Source organism: Coturnix japonica, chromosome 3, assembly GCF_001577835.2.
Source record: "Coturnix japonica isolate 7356 chromosome 3, Coturnix japonica 2.1, whole genome shotgun sequence".
In the NCBI taxonomy this organism is placed as follows: domain Eukaryota; kingdom Metazoa; phylum Chordata; class Aves; order Galliformes; family Phasianidae; genus Coturnix; species Coturnix japonica.
The window spans coordinates 22857414-22879539 of record NC_029518.1 but is presented as its reverse complement, the minus strand read 5'-3'; the positions used below and the strand labels follow the sequence as shown (position 1 = coordinate 22879539).

General features: G+C 35.9%; 1 protein-coding gene across 2 annotated transcripts in view; it reads right to left on the bottom strand.

Moving 5' to 3' along the window:
• Positions 1 to 22126, bottom strand: part of CAMKMT (calmodulin-lysine N-methyltransferase) — a 175492-nt gene that overhangs the window by 25704 nt on the left and 127662 nt on the right. For both annotated transcript variants that reach the window (XM_015857439.1, XM_015857440.2), the window contains exons 4-7: positions 16603 to 16663; positions 13411 to 13465; positions 12259 to 12322; positions 6949 to 7015 (exon numbers count right to left, since the gene is read on the bottom strand). In XM_015857439.1, coding sequence (XP_015712925.1) covers positions 6949 to 7015; positions 12259 to 12322; positions 13411 to 13465; positions 16603 to 16663 — 247 coding nt within the window. The remainder of the gene's footprint in view (positions 1 to 6948; positions 7016 to 12258; positions 12323 to 13410; positions 13466 to 16602; positions 16664 to 22126) is intronic.

Sequence of the window (22126 nt, the reverse complement as noted above, 5' to 3'; positions counted from 1 at the left end):
ATTTTTGCACTCTTTGCATCTGTTGTAGTTTCCATGGAAATAAATAGGACACATTATTTTTGGAGTGACCCACGTATTTTGATAAAATTCAGATGGGAATATTAATAAATGTTAAATGTTATAAGAGCAACCAATCCAAACACTCACAGTTTTGCTGTTACTAAGTTTTGGGAGCATAATAAATACACTGGGTATAAATGTGTCAGAAAAAAAGATTTCCATTTTGCAGACACATCACAACGCATCACTCAGCATAATTAAAATATTAAATAAGGGAGAATATCTTGTATAAAAATGTTATTAATAAAAAATTACCAACACCAGTGCTTGTGAAATTACCTTTTTCTTTCTGTCCTCTGTATCAATAAATTCTAAATCACTCTTCATTTAGGAGACTGACTACAGTTTTTAGCAAGTTTCATGTAGTTCATTATGCACAAAATGGATGGTTCTTACATTCTGATCCAGACTGACATGATAGAGTATTTTATTACGGTATAATATTTTATTATTAATTAAATGCATCATTTCAAAATACAAGACAGCATAAGCACACCCAGCACTGCTAAGATCAGTGAGTGCAAGCTTTGTAAAAACCGGGTTTTTGAGTAAAAATATGAAGGAAGACAGTTTCTTGGCCCATGGAAAATAGTCTATCCATGAATATGGGGAGGAGAATCAAAAGAACGAGAAAAAAAAACACATTGAATTAGGAAGGGCCCAGAAGGACTGAATGGGGGAAATAGTTTGAAACAGCAGAGGCTATGCAATTCACAGGTGCTCAGATTCTGAGGGCAAAAGGGACAATTACAACCATCTAAGATTTCAAGTTGCTCCATCAAGCCCGTATATCTTGGGAAATTAATACATGTTTAAGAACTGCACTCATTATCTCAGAAACTACCACTTCCCATGGCAAGATGTATCATTCTCTACCAAAACTCTTTTTTTTTTCTTGACTGAATTTGTTTAGCTTTAATTTCTACATCTTGTTAGGTATTTGTGAGGTACATTATACAGTGATCTTCTATTAAAGGTTTTGTGTTTTTTTTTTTCCCCACATGAGACTTTCAGATGAAAATCAATTCATTTCTTAACAATCAAGTCTTTTTTTGACAAGTAAACAGAGCCCTTCAACTCTCATTTCTGAATCCCGATTCACTCTTATGCCTCTTTCCCTTTCATTTTCAATAACATGTTTAGCGTTTGAATAATTGAATATTTACAGAACATTAATGAAATAAGCAAAGATGACACCATAATCACCATTTTGTCAAAATTTAAAGTTTGTCCTAACTTTCCTATGTCTGTGGCAAAAATTAGCAGAGAGCACCTATGAAGGAGAAAAGTGTGTAGAAAGTACTTGATTGTCTACTGAGGCAGAGCCAAGGAAGATCATGAAGAACAGACAAAGGTACAATGGTAACACCATGAACAAGGGAACATGATGTAAAGATTTACTAAAAAGTATGGAAATACAAAAGGGCATAACAATAAAAAAAATAAAAAAGGAAACAAACAAAAATAACCTTTAGATTCTAACATCTCATTGATATTTTCCTTTTAAGATCTAGGAAGAAAGACACAAGTTTTCTTATACCAATGGTCTCCATCCAACCTTCCTGTCCAACCCAAGAAAATACAAGAACATCTTTGCCACAGTTGTGCTCTTAAAGCTAAGAAAAGAGCATAATAAAATGTACTGAGAATTTAAATGAGAATGAATTAAAACAATGTCATGCTATACTTTAAGATAGTAGATACCTTTTATCTTATCATATAGAATTATATAAACAAATCTTGCTAATTTTCCCTTTTGTTCTGTTCAGAAATTCTTACCTGGTCACATAAAGGTGATAGACAAAGCTACAAAATGATTTAAAATAAACTGCAATTTTATTAAGCCTACACAAATGGTAGGATACACCAAACAAACAAAAAACAATCAAACAAACAAAAAACCACCACCAAAAAAACCTCAAGGTTGGAAGTCAGTGAAAGTCAGGTTATACTGTCAAACAGTAATAAAACTATGAGAAGCAGAATATCATCCCTCCAAAGCTGAAATTGCATCCAAATGAAGGAAAGACCATAGACTTTAAAAATTCAGTCAGACAAACAATACTGACAGTATTCCTCTTTTGCTCTAAATCTTCCTGCCAGCTAATGATCATGACATAGAATGAGAACTCACAGAGGATAGCACCATTTCAGAGAGATGAAATTAATTCTTTGTGCACAAACTGTAGAAGAAACTGAAGACACTTTCATCACAGAACTCCTTTATGATGAAAAATGTCTTCCTTAAAAAGAAGTCCTGCTTTACAGAACTTCAGGAATTCTTAAAAGAGGTCAACAAGTATTGAGATGAGGGTGATACTGGGTAGGACAGGCTGCTTCTGATTCCAAAGGACTACTGGAGAAAACCCTCACCAACAACTTTTAAGGAAAGTAGACAGCCATGGGATAAGAGTCCTGGCAGGGCTAAAGAATGGAACAAAAGACAGGAAACAGAATAGTAGTAAATGGTCAGTTCTCACAATGGAGGGAGATAATCCGCAGAGTTTCCCTGGGACCTGTTCTATTTAACATGTTTACAGCTGAGGAGCACTGAAGTGGCAAAGTTTGCTGACACTATGAGGTTATTCAAGGTAGTAAGGAAAAGAGCAGGCTGTAAAGAACGGCAGAAGGATGAAACTGAGGTTTGGGACAATAAAATGGCAGATGAAATTCTGTATGGATAAATGCAAAGAGAAAAAAAAGAAAAAATAATCCCAGCTTCATAAAGGAAATGCAGGAAAATTATAATTACCAGAAAGCTCCTTATTTTATAACAGTATCATAAAACATTACAAGACTGCCCAAGTACAGTAAAAAAGCCGATCACCGTTAGGTATTTTTAGATGAGGAACAGAAAGACTACTTTTGCCACTGATATATAATTTGCATACATTTTTAATGCAATACTTTTTACCTTAATCTGAACGGCACTAGTCTGAAACCAGGAAAGAAACAGAAAAGGGCAAATATGATCAGAGGTGTGGAATGGCCTCCACTTGAGTTGAATTTTCTCTGATAGAGAGCTACAAATACACAATGGGCACCAACAAATGGACATTGTTTCTTCCCACACATATATAAAATTATCAAATGAAGGCAGCAGTGACCAGAAGCACTGTGACAAAAGGGCAGGAAACTATTCTTCTGGCAGCCTCCTCCTTGCTGTGTATGCAAGAACATCACACAGGGAGACTGAAGAAGCAGTTCAAAGAAATTTCCTGTAGGGTTATGAAACTGACAAACACAATTCAATAAATATACATCAAAAAGTTTGAATTTAGCAACACATTGATTAGATGACTGAAAATATAGTAATCTTTGTTGATAGAACTTGTTGCACAACTCACTGAAATTAGAACAGTTAGAAAGCTGGTTTATTGGAAGAGCGTTGCAGTAAGATTAAAATATTCACATGCTGGCAGTTACAGAAAAAGAAGTAATTAATAGAAGAATGGAATCATGGCTATGCTGTTGAGACCTGTGGTGGTGCAACTCCTTGGGTCACTTTATGATCTCAGGATAAATCAGCAATGTGTTTTTGTCTTTGTTACAAGTGCAGTGAGGTGGGACAATGAGGCACTCCCAGACCATATCTGGAACTCCCGTTGCCTGGAAAATTACTGGAATTTTATAGTTGGTAAAAAGTTCACTTTCAGTTACTTATATGTGTATATATATATATATGTATGTGTGTATTTACATATAAATATATAAATTATATATATATATATATATATATATGCATATTAATATATACATATATATTTTGGAGTGAGTTCTAATGCTTTCTATAAGATGAGCAAAGAGTGCATGATACATTACTACTAAATAAATCAAGTAGTGCATCATGCAACACGCGTTCCTCTCACTGTTGTATGTACTTATACCAATGTGAAATGTAATCTCTCTGGACCAGTTCTTAGCAGCTTAGACTAGACTTGTCTATGCCTAAAACTCCTTTGCATTTAGGCAATAAATATATAAACTCCTAAGAGTACTGTATCAGCAGTAAGTATACAAATTTTGTTCTTAACAATCACTCTTCTCGGAAAAGGGAGTCTGGTGGAAGAACAATCTCCCTGGTAGATGAGAATAAAAAAGGCTGTTAACCTTTAGAATATATTGCAAAGCCTTCTCTTTGATAAAGCTTTTCCATTGTGTCATATGTAATAACAACGATTTTTCAAAATTCTACAACATAAATCCCTATTTCATTGAGATTTTCACATGAAAAAGGAAGAAAAAGAGCAGAGATTCCATAAATGTTATTCACAATTTGATTGTGGTAGACATGTTCAAAGCAAACGTGCCATGCACGTTGCACTACTAATAACTGATGCTACAATGACTGCTATCAGGATAACTGATAACAGGCTAAGTTATGGCAGAAACTTGAAATGGTTCAAGGATAATTTCTCAACTGTTAGAAAAACAAAAATTATCAAACCTCTACACAATATTAATAATTGACTTCCCTATGGCAAATCATGACTAGTAATTTGGTGTTTTTTATGTACCTATTCCCAGTAAGCATTAGCAAGGAATTCTGACTATATTACTCGAAGCTAAAAATAAGCATAGAATTCCATAACCATTGCTGAAGTATACTGTTTACTAACTATCTATTATTACAACACATAATATGTCAAACTGCCAGATTGGCTTACATTGCTGTACTTTTAAACAACAATCAAGAGTTGGCAGAGAGCTAGATAAGTGCTAATTTGTTGTATTTTGTATAAATCTAAATAAATAAATGTATGGCAGGTTGTCCTAAGCTAACTTCATTCGACTGATAATGGATTGCTTCTTTTTGTGTTACACATTTTTAGGCAAATCTTCCAGGCCTGGATTTGAATGCCTGAAATGTCATAGCTGAATGTCCTGCTGATATTTTGCACTCCTGGTTCAAGCAAAAGAGTATAAGATCCCAAAGTGAGAAGGAGATGCAGTGAGAAGGGCCTAATATTTTTTATATGTTATAATACTATAATTTTCATTGGACACTGTTTAAATGGCACTTAAGAGTGAGGAACACATAGCGCCTACTCCAGATTAAATTAATGTTGAAGTATGTCACTTAAATGAACCATTTAGAGCCTGCTAGCTCTAAACAACGTAAAAGAAGTCACTTAATGTCACTCTGCTTGACAGTGTTGCTTTCTTTCATATAAAACATTATATTGTATGGTGTTTTTTTAGTATTCAACCTCCAGGTTTGGGGTAGTAGGAAGAGTCAGAGTTATAGTAATATGTCAGCTATTATATCAGCCTTTTAATTTTCTTCAAGGCCTCAAGGTGTGATCAAATAACTTTGTTACTGTCATCATCATCACTGAATCTGAAGGATTGATTCACCAATTAGCACTTAACAAATAGCCTAACGTAAAAACCTTAATTTTCACATGAGAAAGCAACTATTAATGTGTATAATAAAGGTTGAATGATGGTCACTGTTTATTAGAACACTTTTAAGAATTAACAATGCTACAACGAACCTAGAAAAGTCTTCAGAAGTAAAAAAATCAAACTAAATTTTATTATGAGAACCTCATATTTTTATATAGTACTTCATTTGATTTTTAAATTTAATTATTTTTCTGCAAACAACAGCCCCAAATCCATTGCACTCAATAAGTTAAACACTTGACATTTTTACTCCTTATAGTGCAATATTTTATAAAGTCTAGATATGTTTATTAATTAGTGATTATTAACACCCAGTAAACAACATCACGTCTTGTAAAAACACAATCTTTCTTCACAGCGTGAAGCCAAAATCTATTATTCACTGATTCCATATGCTGAAATACACTCAAATGATCACAAATGACCTTAAGCATTAGATAAATGTAAATGAGGACAGGGTAGAAAATGTGCTTTTGATTGATATCTAAAAGACCAGGTTTGAAGTCCTGACAAGGGATGAAATCTGAAATCTTATACAAAGTAGATGGTAATTGGAAACCAACAAAATCTAAGCTTCTGCAGAGATGTACTGCACAGGTCTGAAGTTGCTCACAAGTGTTCAGTACATGGAGCCTCAAAGACTATTCCTGGACTCTTATGATATTTGTCTATTTGGGAAGCAAGTACCAGGATGCACAGATATCTCTCTGAGTTCTATTCACATGTACCTCAACAAAGGCAGCATTTTCCTAAGGACTCAATTAAAAGAATTTCCCTACATAGAACGGCTACATAAGCATAGAATAAATTATGTGAATTATGGCCATTGAAATTGTATGCGCTTAGCCCTCTAAATTAATAAGCTTATTCTGTTCTAACAAGTTGGCTTTTTTTAGCCACTTTTCAGCTTTACTTTAGCCTCTTTGATAAAACTGAGAACCCTTCTTCTGGAATAAGAATCCTTTAAAGAAAAAAAGAAAAAGAAAGAAAAGTGAATTTTTAGGCAGACACATGCACTATTTCATCTTAGGTGGCCACCTCTGAGCACATGCTTTTTCACAACTCTTTATCTCAAATATGAAGAGCTTTAAAATTTGCTTTTTAAATATTAGAAAAAATGAATGATCTTCACATTCTCCTCTGTTTCCAGGCCCTACCATGCCAGGGAAATAGTTAATAGCTCACTTCAGTGGCATCAATTTTAGGGTGGATCAGGAAGGGTTTTGGACATGATAGGAAACCAAACTCTCTGGGCCTCTACAATGTTCACGCACCAGAGAAAACCCTTGGAAACAACTGAGTTGATTTTTAATACTTCCAGATTTCTGTCTGGCATCACTTAAGCCATAATGCATATGTATTCTTGCTGTAAACACCTATGTCAATGTAATTAATACATCACAAATTTATACATTTCACATTTAAATTAAATATACAATTACATGCAAGAATCCACAAAACACAGTAGAAGTACCTTACCAGCTTGACACTTTCTGAGTCTTAAATGCTCCTGAAGTTATGTTTCTTCTGATGATGTCACCTACATCTGTAGTGTATTTGTTAAGAATTATAAACAATACTAGAGCAATAATAAAAATAATCAAAAATATTTTATTACATCAGTAATATCTTCATAATGTCTTTAATCTATTTGGTCTTCAAACTGTGTTAATAGTCTGTGCAGAGGCATAAGTTTCATAATGCTACTCTGGTTTCACTGCCATAAATCTACCCAGCCTCTTGCTCCTGTTGCCCACCTCTATTCAATGTTCTTCCATTAACACTTCTATTTCCAGAACTGCTAGCAATGTAGGTATAGAAGATGCTGAAAAAGATTTCCCCATCTTACTTATATTTAAAAGGAATTATTATGCACAACTATAAGAATTACAGAAATTTCTTAGCATGCTGACTTTGCAGTTTAGTTGGTGCTGCTTTCAACTGTACCACTAGATCACAGCAAGGAGGCTTTGGAAGCTTTTGGTTTTGAGGTCCAGTACTGCCACAAATTATGTACCTTTATTCCTGACTCTGTCTGTATGAAATCCAGCACGTATCAGGAGCACCTTCACCAGTAGGCAAGGGAATTTCTAGTTCCTTTGCTTTCTTGAGAAAGGTGTGGAACTGCCACAAAGGAGAACATAATGCAACAAACGCCTTTTGTTCTCCATAAGCACTGTAAGAGTCCCTCAGCTTCATGCTTCTGCCTCTTTCAGACTGGAAGACAGGTAACAAATTCAGATAGCCACATTGGCAGGCAAGTGCAAGAGCTTTCAATGAAAAAATATCAAAGGGAGCAGAGTTCAGTCACCTACACCTAGGAAGATAACCTTCATAATCAATCATTTGTAGTTAGCAAGAAGCCACTGGCAAGTAAAAGGTGTAGCAACTAACCAAGAAATTGTGAGAACATTAACTGGCATCCAGTGTGAATCCATACACAGATGAACGGTTCACTCTCAAGTACAAAAACTTACCTTCAAGGGACAACTTTGATAAATACCTCACTGATTGTTCTCTCTTAGGTGAAATACAGGAAACATGATGTGAATGAGGAGGATATTTCTAAGTGTGCAAAATATGTTGGATGCAAGTGCTTTTTTAAGACAACTGAACACTAATGTCAGACTGCTTTAAAAAAAGGACTAATGTAACATTTTCTTTGTTATGCTGGAATCTCCTAATGGGGCTTCCTAAAATTGTTGACCATTTAAGATATAATATTTTAGGAAAATCCACATCCAAACAATGTGGAAGAAAAGACAACTGATAGTTTGTGAAGCTAAAAATTAGAGATGAAATGACAGAGGAATGGTTTAAGCATGGTTTAACTACATGATCATTGAGGTCCCTTCCAACCCGGGTCATTCTGTGATTCTGTGAAACAAATCTCTGGACTTCGTACATGCCTTTTAAATCTTTTCCATAATGTGCACTGGCAAGTAGTAATACATGGTCAATACCTGTGAAGCAAAAGGAAGGCATAGATAATTCCATGAGCAAAGCATGCTGGTTTTTTAGTGGAGGTAGCAGTGACGTTACTGAGAAATTAGCTATACTTCACTTAAATTATATGAATGGGCAAAACTATTAATAATTGTTATAACCATGTTAACACCAGCTTTTTAAAAATACTTTATAAGCCTGTATCTTCAGGCATTCAGGCTTGAACGTGACCTTTTTAACCTAAATTTCCCATGACTGCTGAAAGATCCATACACTATATTTTAATGGGCATTATAGTGCACTGCAACAATGTTTTGTATTATTGATGCTTCTAGACTGTGGTTTAAGCCACTGCTGCATGGTGTGAAACAGAGCTAAGGCAGAAGGCACACAGCCTCTCTGACATGAGAGACAATTTTTTACAAACATGAATGGTACTTTCAGACATGGCTGTGATGATGAGCATAGAGATGCTTTCTTTCAGTGTTCTGCAGAAATCTGTCATAGAAATGACTTAAATTGAAAATTTTGTAACTGGATGAATATCACCCAAAATTTCCAAGAGGAATGAATTTGATAATTGGCTCGGTAAATCTTCAATATTTGATGTAAACATCCACATTTTTCCTTTTTTCTTAATACTGTCTTCATTTAAATCACCATGAAAGAACTTAGATAAAATCAACACTGAAGTTTTGAATGAAGATGAAAATGTGAGAACATCCATCTTTATTTCACTGATTTGGCAGTGAGAATGACCTGCTAAACAATTAAAATCTGCCAATGAAAAGGAAAAGGGATGAGTTAGAATGAAATCGTTTCAATCGCTTAGTAACTAAAATTATAATATCCACTAAAAAATTCCATAAACCTTGTGCATAAGACCATTGATTAATATAAAATATAGCAGCATACTTTACAGTGTAGCAGTTAAAATCACAAAGATATGAAATTAACACATTCATCAATTGTATCAGCTTGTAATATTTCAATAACGTATCCTAATACAGATGTGTATTCATAACATGCACATGAACACCTCATATGCCAGTATGAAATGGAGAATAATGTGAAAAATGTCAAAAACTAAAAGAAAAATCAGATCCTCAAAAGCTTGAGACTTCACAAAGCACGGCTATTACTTACGCTCACTGAATAGCGATAACAACAACAAAAACAACAATAATTATGATGATGATGATGATAATACAAAGGCAGATTCTCAGAAGCAATGCACTATTGCCAGGTCGATTTTCAATTACATTTCACTGATGTATTCATTTGTTTCTTAATGTGCTCATCTTGCCCATTAAGAATAATTAGCAGGCTTGCTTGGTGATTTCCTGGCTTCTGACAATGATTTTTTTCTTTTTTGTTGACAACCACTTTTACTTTTTGGAAAGTAATTTTTGGATATTATAGTATGACTGGCATGTAATTTAAGCTTCCTAAGAAATTTAAAGGGAAGATGTAAACAGTAATTTTTAAACGAGATTATTTTAATGTATAATACCTACATAAAAAGCATAATACTAGGCATTAACTGCTCCTGAAGAGCAGAATCTAGACAAGAAAACAGTATTTTATCCCACATTAATTTAATTTGGTATGCTAAACAATTTAAAAAAGACAACAACCATAGAAAAAATCAGCAGAATATATATCATCCGTAGGCTGTGACACTTGAAGCCAGGCACTAATTCCAATTCCAATAAAAATTCATACTGATTTCCGTGAGTCTGGTGCAGCTGAAACAGATCGAAATTTAGCCTGAACTTCTGTTCTAGCTAATCACTACACAAAAGAAGGCAAAAGAGAATTACCATAAAATAGATCATAAAATTACTATTGAAGTCCATAAAACACATAGAGCACAACATATATTTTATTCTGTGTGCTTTTAAGAATACTTTCTCCCTACACTGTAAAGTTCTTAGTCTGCTGCACTTTGGCACCCTGCTAATATTAAGCCCATTGTAGAATCCAACACAATAAAAGCATTTTGAATGCCGAGCCTTCAGAGCACCAAATGTTAAAAAAAGAAAAATAAATTCCTGTTAGAGCCTTCCACCAATCACACCTCTGAAAGGGATTCACTGAGTGAATGCCGATGAAGACTTCTCGCAAGACTTCCAGATATAAAAGATATTTTGTCAACGTATTGTAAAAAAACAATGATGTGCTGATTGGATTATATTAGTGTATCTCTTTCAGAAAATAAAGTGCTTTAACTTCCTTAATTCCAGAGACTTACTGAGTATTTCTAGCACGCATCCATTTTCCTTCCTAAGGAAGACTTCTAAATTTCCAAAAAAGTTCAGGTATGTTTGTGGAATCTGCTATACAAGCTATTTGCTGACTTGATGATTACTGAGCTCACCTGAAGCTTCCTGTGGGTAAAATGACCTTTTGTTAAATAACTCTGCTTTCAGAAGACATCTGTTTGTTTTCTTAGGCTAGTTTAGAAACACTTTTTGTCTCCTACATTTTTTATTTTCATAATGACATATAAGAAGGACTGGGAGAGGAGATGCTGTATAAAATGCACAGAATTGTGAGTACTTCCCCCTCAGCTCAAGGCTATTATTAGCTATATTTTAGCAAAATAAGAATCCTTTAAGCACAACAGAGAACTTGAATTTTAAAGAAAAAGGAGACTTTTATCAGGTTTCCTTCAAGTATTAAAAGATAGAATTGGCACTTGATTTCCATGGAATTGTGCAAGTGTAAGCAATTACACTTGTCTGAGTTACCTTCGAGTGCTTTTGGCTGTAGTAGCCAACATTATTGCACTGTTACATCTGATTTAACAGTCATAAGCAATTGCTATTTTCCTAATCCACAGCATAGTTTAACTAATTTTTTTTTTCATTAAAAACTCATCATGTTGGCTTTCAAACACACACAAAACTCAAATCTAAACAATTCTTATGATGCAGGGGCCAGAACCTGAAAAACTGGTCTGCCTTAACATGCAAATAGAAAGATTACCAAGGAAAAAAGCAAATAGATATCTTCCATTTTTTCCTCTCAATTTCTAAGGGCTATTAGTATTCACTATATATATCTGTTCTTGTTCTGTGCTGATATTTAATGTAGCCACAAATTACATTCACTCATTCTCTCGCTTAGCCAAAGTACAGTTCAATTTTCTGAACTATGTGCTCACATTAGAAGGGCATAATAGCAATTTATTCTAATATAATAATATAAGCCATATGCCAAAATACTTTCTACATGGGACAGAGGAGTTTTGTAATCTTATGTCAAGGGACAGTGTGATAAATTGATAATTGTTTAGGCACACTAAATGGGCAATTGGTAGGCAGTTTTAGCTTATACCGAAAATGACAGTATGCATTTCAAAATACACTATGTCAATATATAAAAATGATTCATTTTTAAGAGGTTAATATATGAAAAGAAAAAAAGAAAAGGAATATAATTTAAAAAAAGAAGAAAAACATGAAACCTCACCCATAAACCTAGTTTCTCTTGCAAAATGAATACATGAAGGAGAGCTAATGATTTGATTCACTGCTATACCTCCTGTAACTGCAGCTTACACACACAGAATCCTCCTGCACTCAACCATAAGACAAATATTTACTACTATACCTGATGTATACCAACATGTACATCTTTAATTAACCAAGAAAATGTCAGATTTATTATGGGGGAAGCTGCAGCTCCGCTCAAGATATTCTCCATCTGTTTTTTTAATTACTTATGTGGAGACTTTTTCTTAATATACCCCTCACTGTCTGTCTTTATATCGATTGTTACTCAGCCAGTAAAAACGAATGAGCACAACAAACCAGTTTTCTATCTGAATAAGGATACTTTTGATGGCCTTTTCATTTCCATCAGTTAACAGAACTTCTTTGACATCTGCAGAAATAGCAACCTGAAAAAAAGAGCACAGCAAACAATGAGCAAATATGCTTGTCTGTGTGGAAGTGAAGACAGGAGTGACAAGCCTTCAGTATCATGCTTCCTCACCTATTTCTCTGTAACAATCTTCAATCTTTTTTCATTTTATGTCTGCATTATTTTAATCATTCAATCAAATCAGTCAATACTTTTATCATTCCATTTGCGGGAGCCTCTATCTTGCTATCATTCTGTTCCGTAATTGCATTGTGACAGCGGATGATGGTATTCTGAGAGGCTTTCATTTGCGGGCTTCTGTTTATCTAGTAGAGCCATCATACAAGGCTGTCACTCTGCCTTTCAGCTTGCTTCTGTCTGACTGCCTGATGCCCTTCATATAACTTTGCATTGCAGGCAGATGGCTTTGTAAGGGTAATTTTTTTGTGAGCTTTGACATGCTCGCACATTGGGCTGTAACCTCGACACATTGTATAAGAGCGACAGGTTTGTCAAATGCCAATCAGTGTAACAATATGCTTTTATTTGTAGAGACATAAAAACTTGTCTAATGCACTGCACTGCTACATAATATCTCCTGAATACATGACTCAGAACCCAGAGAATGGTGAACGACTCTCCTGAATGGCCAATCTAATTCAAAAGAATCTAATTACTGAGAGCTCTGGATCATGTTTGTTGGTGTAATAATGCAGGCAAAACATTAGCAGCTATATCATGGTGCTCCAACTGTGATTCGCCAGGCTATTCCTGTATCTTAGCAAATGGGACTATAATCTGAAAAAAAAAAAAAAAAAGCAAAAAAAAAAAAAAAAGCAAAAAAAAAAAAGCTTCAGCTATGGCAATGAAAGACAGACCATACGTGGCCTGGAATGTCACAACAAGAGATATTGACTACACGGAGGTAAAATGTTTCTGCTCATCGAGGCAACCATAAAATCAATATGATACGAAAGCAAGTCAATCTAGAAGGTCTCTCAAGACTCTGCAGCTTGACCGCAGCTGAGGCTGTTGACAGTTCTCTGACCCAGCAGTTGGAGGCACTGGAACATTTTTCCTTTTGTTTCTTCCTCTGAATGGGATTGGAATTGAGAAAAGACCTACCATGAGCCCAGCCAAGCATGTCATGCCACCCCCTAGCTCACACACAGCAAGGTCCCTGAAAGAGAGAAAGGAAATGGTAGAACCCATACAAATTAGATGAAAATGGTCAGAGAGACATATATGTTACAAGAACAAATTGCCATCTGCAGTAAGAACGGAGCTACCAGGAAGTTGTAGAGACATGACTGGGCTACCTCATGTCGTTTTGCGTTTTAAAAATAATTATGAAATAGAAAAGTCACAAAGCAGGCAAACCAGTGGGGGTTCCCTCATTAGTGTTCAGTGCAACATTACCACCGCTGAGCTGAAAAATCTGAGAAGGTTCCCTTTTTTCCCTTGTCAATGGCTCTGTCTTTTAGAACTAAACTAGCTAGAGTAGCGAAAGATAATTGTTAGGAAAGGATAACAATGTTAATCCACATTCATTCTTGCAAAAACAGTTAGAGAAGTAAATGGAGAAATTAATATTATTTATATATTGCTCTAGATAGTTATGCTCAAAAGCCTTTTGATATTAAAAACAGAGAAGTTTTAAAACACGTTTATACCACAAAACAATTACCCGTGAAGAAATCTGATCCTTCAATTAGCACTTAAAACCACAAGTGACCTACAAACAATACTGTGAGGAACAAGGAAGGAACTGCAAACAGTTAAGCCACAGAAAACCAAACGAAGTTAGTGTCAAGAGTCCGAGCCGAGCCCAAGCAAAGGGTTGAATATATGGTCTTAAAAGGTTGCTTTTAGCTCAGACCATAGCAGGCAGTTATTAAGATGTGAGAGTGAAAAATAATTTGGTGCACAGAGTGTGCTGGCTGGGGGCTTGCATGGGGAGTCATAAAGAATGTTCTCCACAGCCCCCGCCCGCCCTGAGAGGGAGGAGGGGAAAGGGAGGAGGGAGGGGTGGAAGGGATGCTGAGCAAGCGCCGAAACCGAGTGAGGCAGCGGTTAGGGCTTCGGTTTGGGAACACAACGGCTTCACAGCTAAATCTATGGCAACTGCTACAGCTGCCAGAAGCGTTCCCACGGAAATAGTTTTGACAGGCAGAAAATGGAATTTCAGCTTGGCAGACTTTTTGGTGCTCCTTCTCTCAAACACCCATGATTTAAAATCTATTTCTATATACCGTTTTCCCACTCACTGCAAGTTGAACATCTCAGATGTGACCTCGATACCAGATTATAGGCACTGATATTTTGTTCAATGAGGCCACTGGACTACGCTGTATGACAACACACTTAACATTCACCATCTGGGTAGTATAGATTTATTTTACTGAGACTGCAGATTTTCTTTGCAAAATGTCTGTTTGTCTTATTTAATGGAAATGAGAATAAAGATGGGCACAGTCTGAAGGAACAAGCTGTACCTAAACCCAGTGAGAATTAAAAGAAGAGATTGTGGGGAAATTCCAGTTTGTGGTTTAGATAGAATAATTATGTTTTTCCTCACACAAATTTTGATTATATATGTTATATCTGTATTTACACATATAACATATATCTCTCTATATACACATAAAGTTATATGTTGCAATATTTACAAGGCACTTGTTTCATTTATCAAAATAAACAAAGAAAGCATCCAATGTGGGATTTGGTGAATTCTGGACCAAATTTGCATGTACGTAATACAGACAAAAATGTTTACACATATAAACCACTCAAGTGCAAAGTTCTCATATTAGCAGTTTTTTACAGACATTTATAAATGAGAATTAAAATAAGAAACTCTGCTCTGGTTGTGCTGTTCATGGGGCAGAACACCAATAACTCAGGAATTGAAACTGTGACTATGTCTATGGAAGTCTGACTGCTCACTGCAGGTTTGGTTACCCAAGGCAGGAAAACACACTTCAGTGACTAGCACTGTGAATTTTACTGCCAACAGTCTCTGACAACAGAATGTACAAGCTGCTATGTGTGCTGGGATGGTGAAGTTCTAGAAGGATAGCACAGCAGCAGCAGAAGTGAAGAAAAGATGTTCCTTAGCTGCCTCCTCTGGTGGGGTGGGCTTCATTCAGGTGGCTGCCGGAGGAAAAATGAGGCTGTATAAACCAGGGCAAGATTTAGAGCCAGATATTGTCCCCTGCGATAGGACAAGGGGAAATGGTTTCAAACGAGGGAAGATTTAGACTGGTTATAATGAAGAAGTTCTTTACAATCAGGGTGAGTGAAGCACTGGAACAGGCTGCACAGAGAGGTGGTGGATGCCCCATCTTTGATGAGACACTCTAGGTCATGCTGCCAACTCTAAACAACCTGCTTGCTGCAACCATAAGTGTCCCTGTTCATTGCAGTGGAGTTGGACTAGATGGCCTTTAAAGGGTCCCTTCCAACAGAAAAGATCCTATAATTCAATGACAACTGACTTCAGAGTGGAGGCAGCAAACAAAGGTTTGGTGTAAAGGGCAAGGATTCATAGACTGGACAGCCTGGTCTTCTCTAATTTCCCCAAAACAAGCATACACAGAGAGTGGGATTTTGCATACACCAAGCTGCTTTGCTCGGAATTACCCTCATAGCCTTCCTCAGAACACAACTTAGGCCTGCAAATGCAGTATTGTTATACCTCATTCATTCTCCTACACAATGAAACCATAAGAATTTCCAAGTGCAAAGCTCTGTATACTCAAGGGGGCAGAGGTGGATGCAGGACAGTTTTACCTTTCAGCATTACTACTGGGTGTTTGATACCTGTCTTCCACAAGTTTAGAAAATATGAAAAATAAACAAAAATTGAACATTCAAAACTGCAGGATGTCTCAAAAATATTTCATAAAACTTAAATAGAGACGCAAATTCTTCCATCACTATATGCAGGAATTATTATGTACTTTATCAGGTTATATGTTGCTTGCTTTTGCAACAGATGGTGGTTTAAAGAATGTCTTTTATTTTTCCTGACCTTCACAATCAGTACTGATCGATTGAAGCTTCACTTTTGTTTCCCAAAAATCAAAGTGAAATAAAACGCCTTGAGTGGAAATCAAAAGTCTTTGACATATAGCAGAAAGCTTGCTGTGCAATATTAGTACCCAAAGGCAGCTCAGAATTCTTTGTTAAGAGCAACATGCTTTCACCTTGAACATTTTAAATTTAATCTGAAGACTTAAATCATAGCAATCTTTACCATGCCAATACAATAAAACTAACAGATTGGAAAATATCTTTTTATGTTCAGATCTGTACCTGAATGTTTCCCTGTGCTTTAGGCAGTAGTAAGCCAGTACTTCTTCAGATGGCCAGAGACCTATAAAACAAAAGACATTCACATTCTTAGAATAGATCTTTCTTTGTCTAAAGTAATCTTTGAATGTACCATCATTTGCAGATCTCCACCAATTGTTTCATTTCTCAAACTTGCCACAGTACCATAGAATAAAACAAATGTAATTTTTAAAGGCACATTTCTGGTTCTAAGCACTCGAGCTGAAGATTTCATATACTTCATCCTAAGAGAAAGAGAAATTTACTTTATACAAATATACTCCTACCCACAAATATACAAGCATATGAATATGTATTACAGTCAAGACTTTAAAAGTTACGTACACTGTAATTAAAAAGAATTCTGACATTTGGTCATTCACATGAACATCAAACTGCCATTATCAGTCCAGATTCCAGGTCCATCTTGCCTTGTAGCCCGTCTCTTATAGAAGATAGGAGCCTCTATGGTTAGTTACCCTCTCTAGTTGTATCACTTCTGCCCAGTTCCTTTTTGTTTTGCTTCTTTCCTCAGGAAGGGCTCTTAGCCACTGTTAGCACCAGTCTGACCCTAGGGAACATGCTAAGAATGATCACGTGACTAATACAAGAACACAACACAATTCCTCATCACCTCTCCTCTCCTCCTTGGAAATCTTTTGAGTCACAACTCCTAAGTTCTGTTTCATAGCCCCCAAAAGATTTTTTCTGGTTGTCCTTTGGACTTACACAAATATTCTTTGGTTACAAAGGCCCATGGCAGAAAGCAACACAGTTTTACTGCACTGTATAAATAGACATCTCCTCCCTCTTGTTTTGCACTTTCCTCCCTGCCATTTCCATTTGAGACCCTCCAGTTTCCATAGGAAAGCAACCAGGAGCAATCCCGATTTTTTCACCCACTTCATCTTGTTTGTGACTTTGTAAGTTTCCAGCACAGGACTTGGCAGTGGTCACTTCCAGCACCTGTGCAAACTTACCCCCTCAACAACACTCAAGAAACTTGCCTTCACTTGCGGCTAGTTTCCCACCTAACTGGAACAATCTAACTGAAACACAGGAGCCCATGGAGTGGGGAATACACTCCTGCAGGCCGGATGCTCTCCTGCAGGCATCTGTCTGTATTGCTGGAGGAGCCTAGGGAAAAGAGGCTTGCATTCAGGCACTTGAGATAGGCTCCCAAATTTAAGGGAGGATGAATCAAAGGCAAATGCAGCCAAATTACAGTTGTATGTGTTTTCCATCTGTCGTTGCTTAGCAATGAGAAAACATGCTTCACGTCTATCCACAGGTCAAAACTAGGGTTAGCTTCCCCCCACCACACATAGCATTACAAATTATTATGACAGAAGCCTGACTTAGTATTATAAACTGTAGACACTTCAGTGGTTTCAGTATACTTAAAAGCAGACATTTGGGAGCATCCTTTAGATGGTTCCAGGCAGGCAAATTGAATTCCATGTAGCTTACTATCTTTAGGCTATTTTTTGTAATTGTTTCTTCTCCAAAGACTTTAAAACATCACAGCATATTTAATGGAAGCAGAAGTTTGGGAGAAAAATTGTCCTCCTTTTAAATCACTTACAGCTTGACTCAAATATATAATTCTTCTGGTCCGCCCAATAAATATTCTGACCTACCCTTATTCACAGTGAAAAATGATTAAGATTCATAAAGGTTTTGTCTGCATGCAAGTCAAGCAAACGATTAGACAGAATTTGGCCAAAACTTTGTATATGACTTTTGTATGACAACAATCTTACAGGTTAGAAAAAACAAAACATAAAGCCAAAAAAATAAACCAGACCGACAATTTATATGTATGACAAAAACACTAAAGCACTGTTGTTATTTGTCCTGCTTCTTACTGGTTAGGGCTGATTAGGTATTAAAGCAATGTGCTATTTTGTTAGGACTGCTAAGGGTTAAAATAAAATATTCACACACGATTACCCATTCTTTGGTGAAATATACACTAAGAATTGCACAGGATTTTCCATCTCCCTTTTGAGCAATTCAATGCTTTTGAGCATTGCAATATGCTAAAGTGACAGATTTTGCAATAAATATAATAACTGTTTAAATATTTTAGTGTACAACATAAAGAATGTTTCAGCTTGCAATGACTGGCGTACACTCAAGCAATAAAAGTGGTGTTTTTTTAAAAAATATTTAGTGAAGACATGGCTAATTTAATACCATTTATAATGCTACATATCTCAGATTACACACACAAACACACAATAAAATAAAATAAAGAAAAATAAACTCTTTAATAGCAAACTTTTAGCCTGAGTGGATTTATCAAAATACTTGTCAAATGCAGCAAAATACTTCAACATCAGACTTTTCAGTGCACTCAGTCAAATGTTTCTCACTTTTCTATGGTTATTATTGAAAGGGCACTTTAAATGGTGTCACTGAATCTTTTATGAGGGGTCACTGTTCTTTCCCCTGCTACCATTACAATGTTGATACTGGCTGAAACTGCAGGAATATCAGATAGCTCTGTGCTGAGAGAAGGGGAAAGCACCTTTGGAAAGACAATGCTCTTCTTAAAGCTGGTAACATACATGGCTCTTCCCCACTCCACAGGAAAGAAGGTATCACCTCAGCTGGCAGCTAAAGAAGAGGCAGTCAGAAGTTCTTTCACAAGCACAGGTCTCAAGTGTGGAAGCATGTAGCACTTCCAGCTAAGCCAAGATGCCAAAAGCAAGAATACCTGTGTTAATTTTAGTAAAAGGAAAAGCTTCTCGTGCTTGAACAGGTAGGTAAGCCTCTTTGCCTTCAAAACAAGGATAAGCTTAAAGATGCATGTGGAGGAGTTTGCATGCTGCCTTCTTCCCCTTCACTCTGACCTACATTTACCAATACAATGACCTACATTTTGAAGTATAAGATAGTTCTACTTCTGTTAGAAATGCTCAGCTGTAATTCAGAAATGCAGCTATTCCTGAGTTAAAAGCTACTGCAAAGTTTTAAAAGCATAATTTGTTTCCTGCAAATGCATACAGATATGCATGTCTGAATTAAGTTTCCTGTGAAATTTTAATATAATACATGTATTAATAATAATATACATTAATTATTTGATATCCAAAATAAAATTGTTGTCAATTTGAATTGTGAATTTGATTATAAATACATAACATTGGATGGTTACCTATTTGTGTGTGCAATTACTTACACACAATGGTCAATTATTTACACTTGTATAGGCAAAAGAATATCAAAAGACCCCCAAATGGCATTTGAATCTAAAAGGCTATAAATATACTAAAAGACCTAGACAGCAGGGCTACAGATCTCACTGTAAAAGGAAACAGAGTAAAACCAAGAGTTTCATTTAGCAAAAATAAATGTTTCACACTATTTGCTGGCATTTTTGAAGATATTTTTCACCCTGAAAACTCCACAAAGTGTTTACCGTCCCATTTGTACATGTGCCATAAAGCCCATGAAGTCTACACTTCCAGACAGCTTTGTGACAACACTGTAGTGATAATGCTAGAAAGACAATAGCGCTAAATAGTATCATGTCAGATGATGAAATGTTATATACACAGACACATACAAAATGCATTTCTATACCACTTATCACCACATTATATTGTCTCACCACAAGAACAGATCTTACCACACAGGAATTTGATGACATTGTGAATTTCTATTGTTCAAATTCTTCAGGTTAGGAACCACACCAAGAGACACTGACATATTAAGTTACTTAAATACACTGAATGAAATTCTGGGAAGGTCAAGAATAACGCCTGACTCATCCAAAATCCTTAAGGTATGATTTAACAAAAAACAAAACAAAACAAAAAACCACACCCAAACTTTTCCCACAGAGAAAAAAAAACATTAGTGCTGTGAATACATTAAACCAGGTTTCTTCTAACCTGTTCTTCAAACCAAACTTTAGCTCATGTGGACACATGTACACACATACTTCCCTATGAAAATGCTTTGTGAAACCATCAGGTGGAGCATCGCTTCTCCAAAGTAACAAAAAATCTGTTTATTTTCCTGTTTTATTACAACCTACTTCCATTTAAAAATGCTGAATTCTCTGGGAGATTAGAGAAAATTCGGTTCTAAAAATAAACTATCCAATATTAAAAAATAAATAAATCACTGCTTCTCCACAGCAGCTTTAACACAAATTTTACAGAATGCCACCATAAATTTGCATAGCAAATACTGAGATCTGATGTAAAGTTCTTAAAGTAAGGCATACTATCAGATAATGTTCAGCAATGAGGGAGTGCTGGGAATTTGAAGACATTGCCTTTTTAAAGAAGACATTTGATTTCAGAGGTGTTAGTTCTCTGCACTGCTTCATAGGTACAAAGAAGTCAGAGTAGCTGCTGATTACTTTAATTGGCATAGCACGAGATTAGTGCAACTCTGCTCTACTGTCTGCCACTGCTATACACAGCAAACAAAGGCACAACTGGAGGTGACAGGTGAACCATCCCTCGAAGCTCTGAGTAGAAGGTATATAGCTGTCCTTCAAATGCCTCACTTGTACTAGGAGATTAACAAGTTTCTTTCCAAGCCAAGCCAAATGGCAAGTTTTCTTTGTCATTTTTTCCTAGCACTTCACACAGCCACACGTAAAGATGTCTGAACTAAAAACATTATTTTATCAATGTTGATTTTTTACTTGCATTATTAAGCTGTGTGTCATCATCATATTGACTTGAAGTTACCAGTAAATATTAACCATTGAATGCAAAGGCAGTTTACATTTATAAAGTCAACCATCTTCCCAGTTTAATATACTCAAATACATCTTTCTCATATGTCCTAACTGTGGGCTACATGAAATCAGCATACCTGCTCTAATAGTCATCAAATTAGGAGGAAAAAAAAAAAGCAATATAGGCACAGAGATTAATAATGTCTCAAACATTATTGCAGCAGTTCTATTGAGCAACTAAGGTTTACTGACTGCATGAAAGATATATTGTTGGTAGAGGGCAGAAACTACTACTGTAACACAGTTATCACTTAAATTTCGCTGTATGAAATCTTATATTTTGGTCACGAGGGAAGGTAAGTTTGACGATTTCCTTCTGGTTAGTTTTTTGTGCATCAGCGCCACTGAGCACAGCCAGAAGCACAGTATATCTGCTGGAGGTCTTAGAAAAATGAGAGAACAAGTAGAAATCAAGGTTCTACAGCCCAACAATTTGGAGAAAAAATCAAAACAAGGCTCTAAACAATAATAAGAACTGTTGTATTGATGAAGCACAAGAATTCACTTTCAAGTGAAAGGAAAACTACGAAGTTGTGGATAGTACCATTAAGACTAAGAAATAGTGGCAGCATAGCATGAGTCTCACAAATATACCTTGCTAGTAATACACAGCATGATTGTCCTAATTGGGTAACTGCTTGAGTAAAAAGCTTGTAATTAACTGCATTGCTGTATTTATTTACATTGCATGAATAGTTCTCAAAAACACTTCCAGCTCTCGACTTTTGTCAAACTCCATAC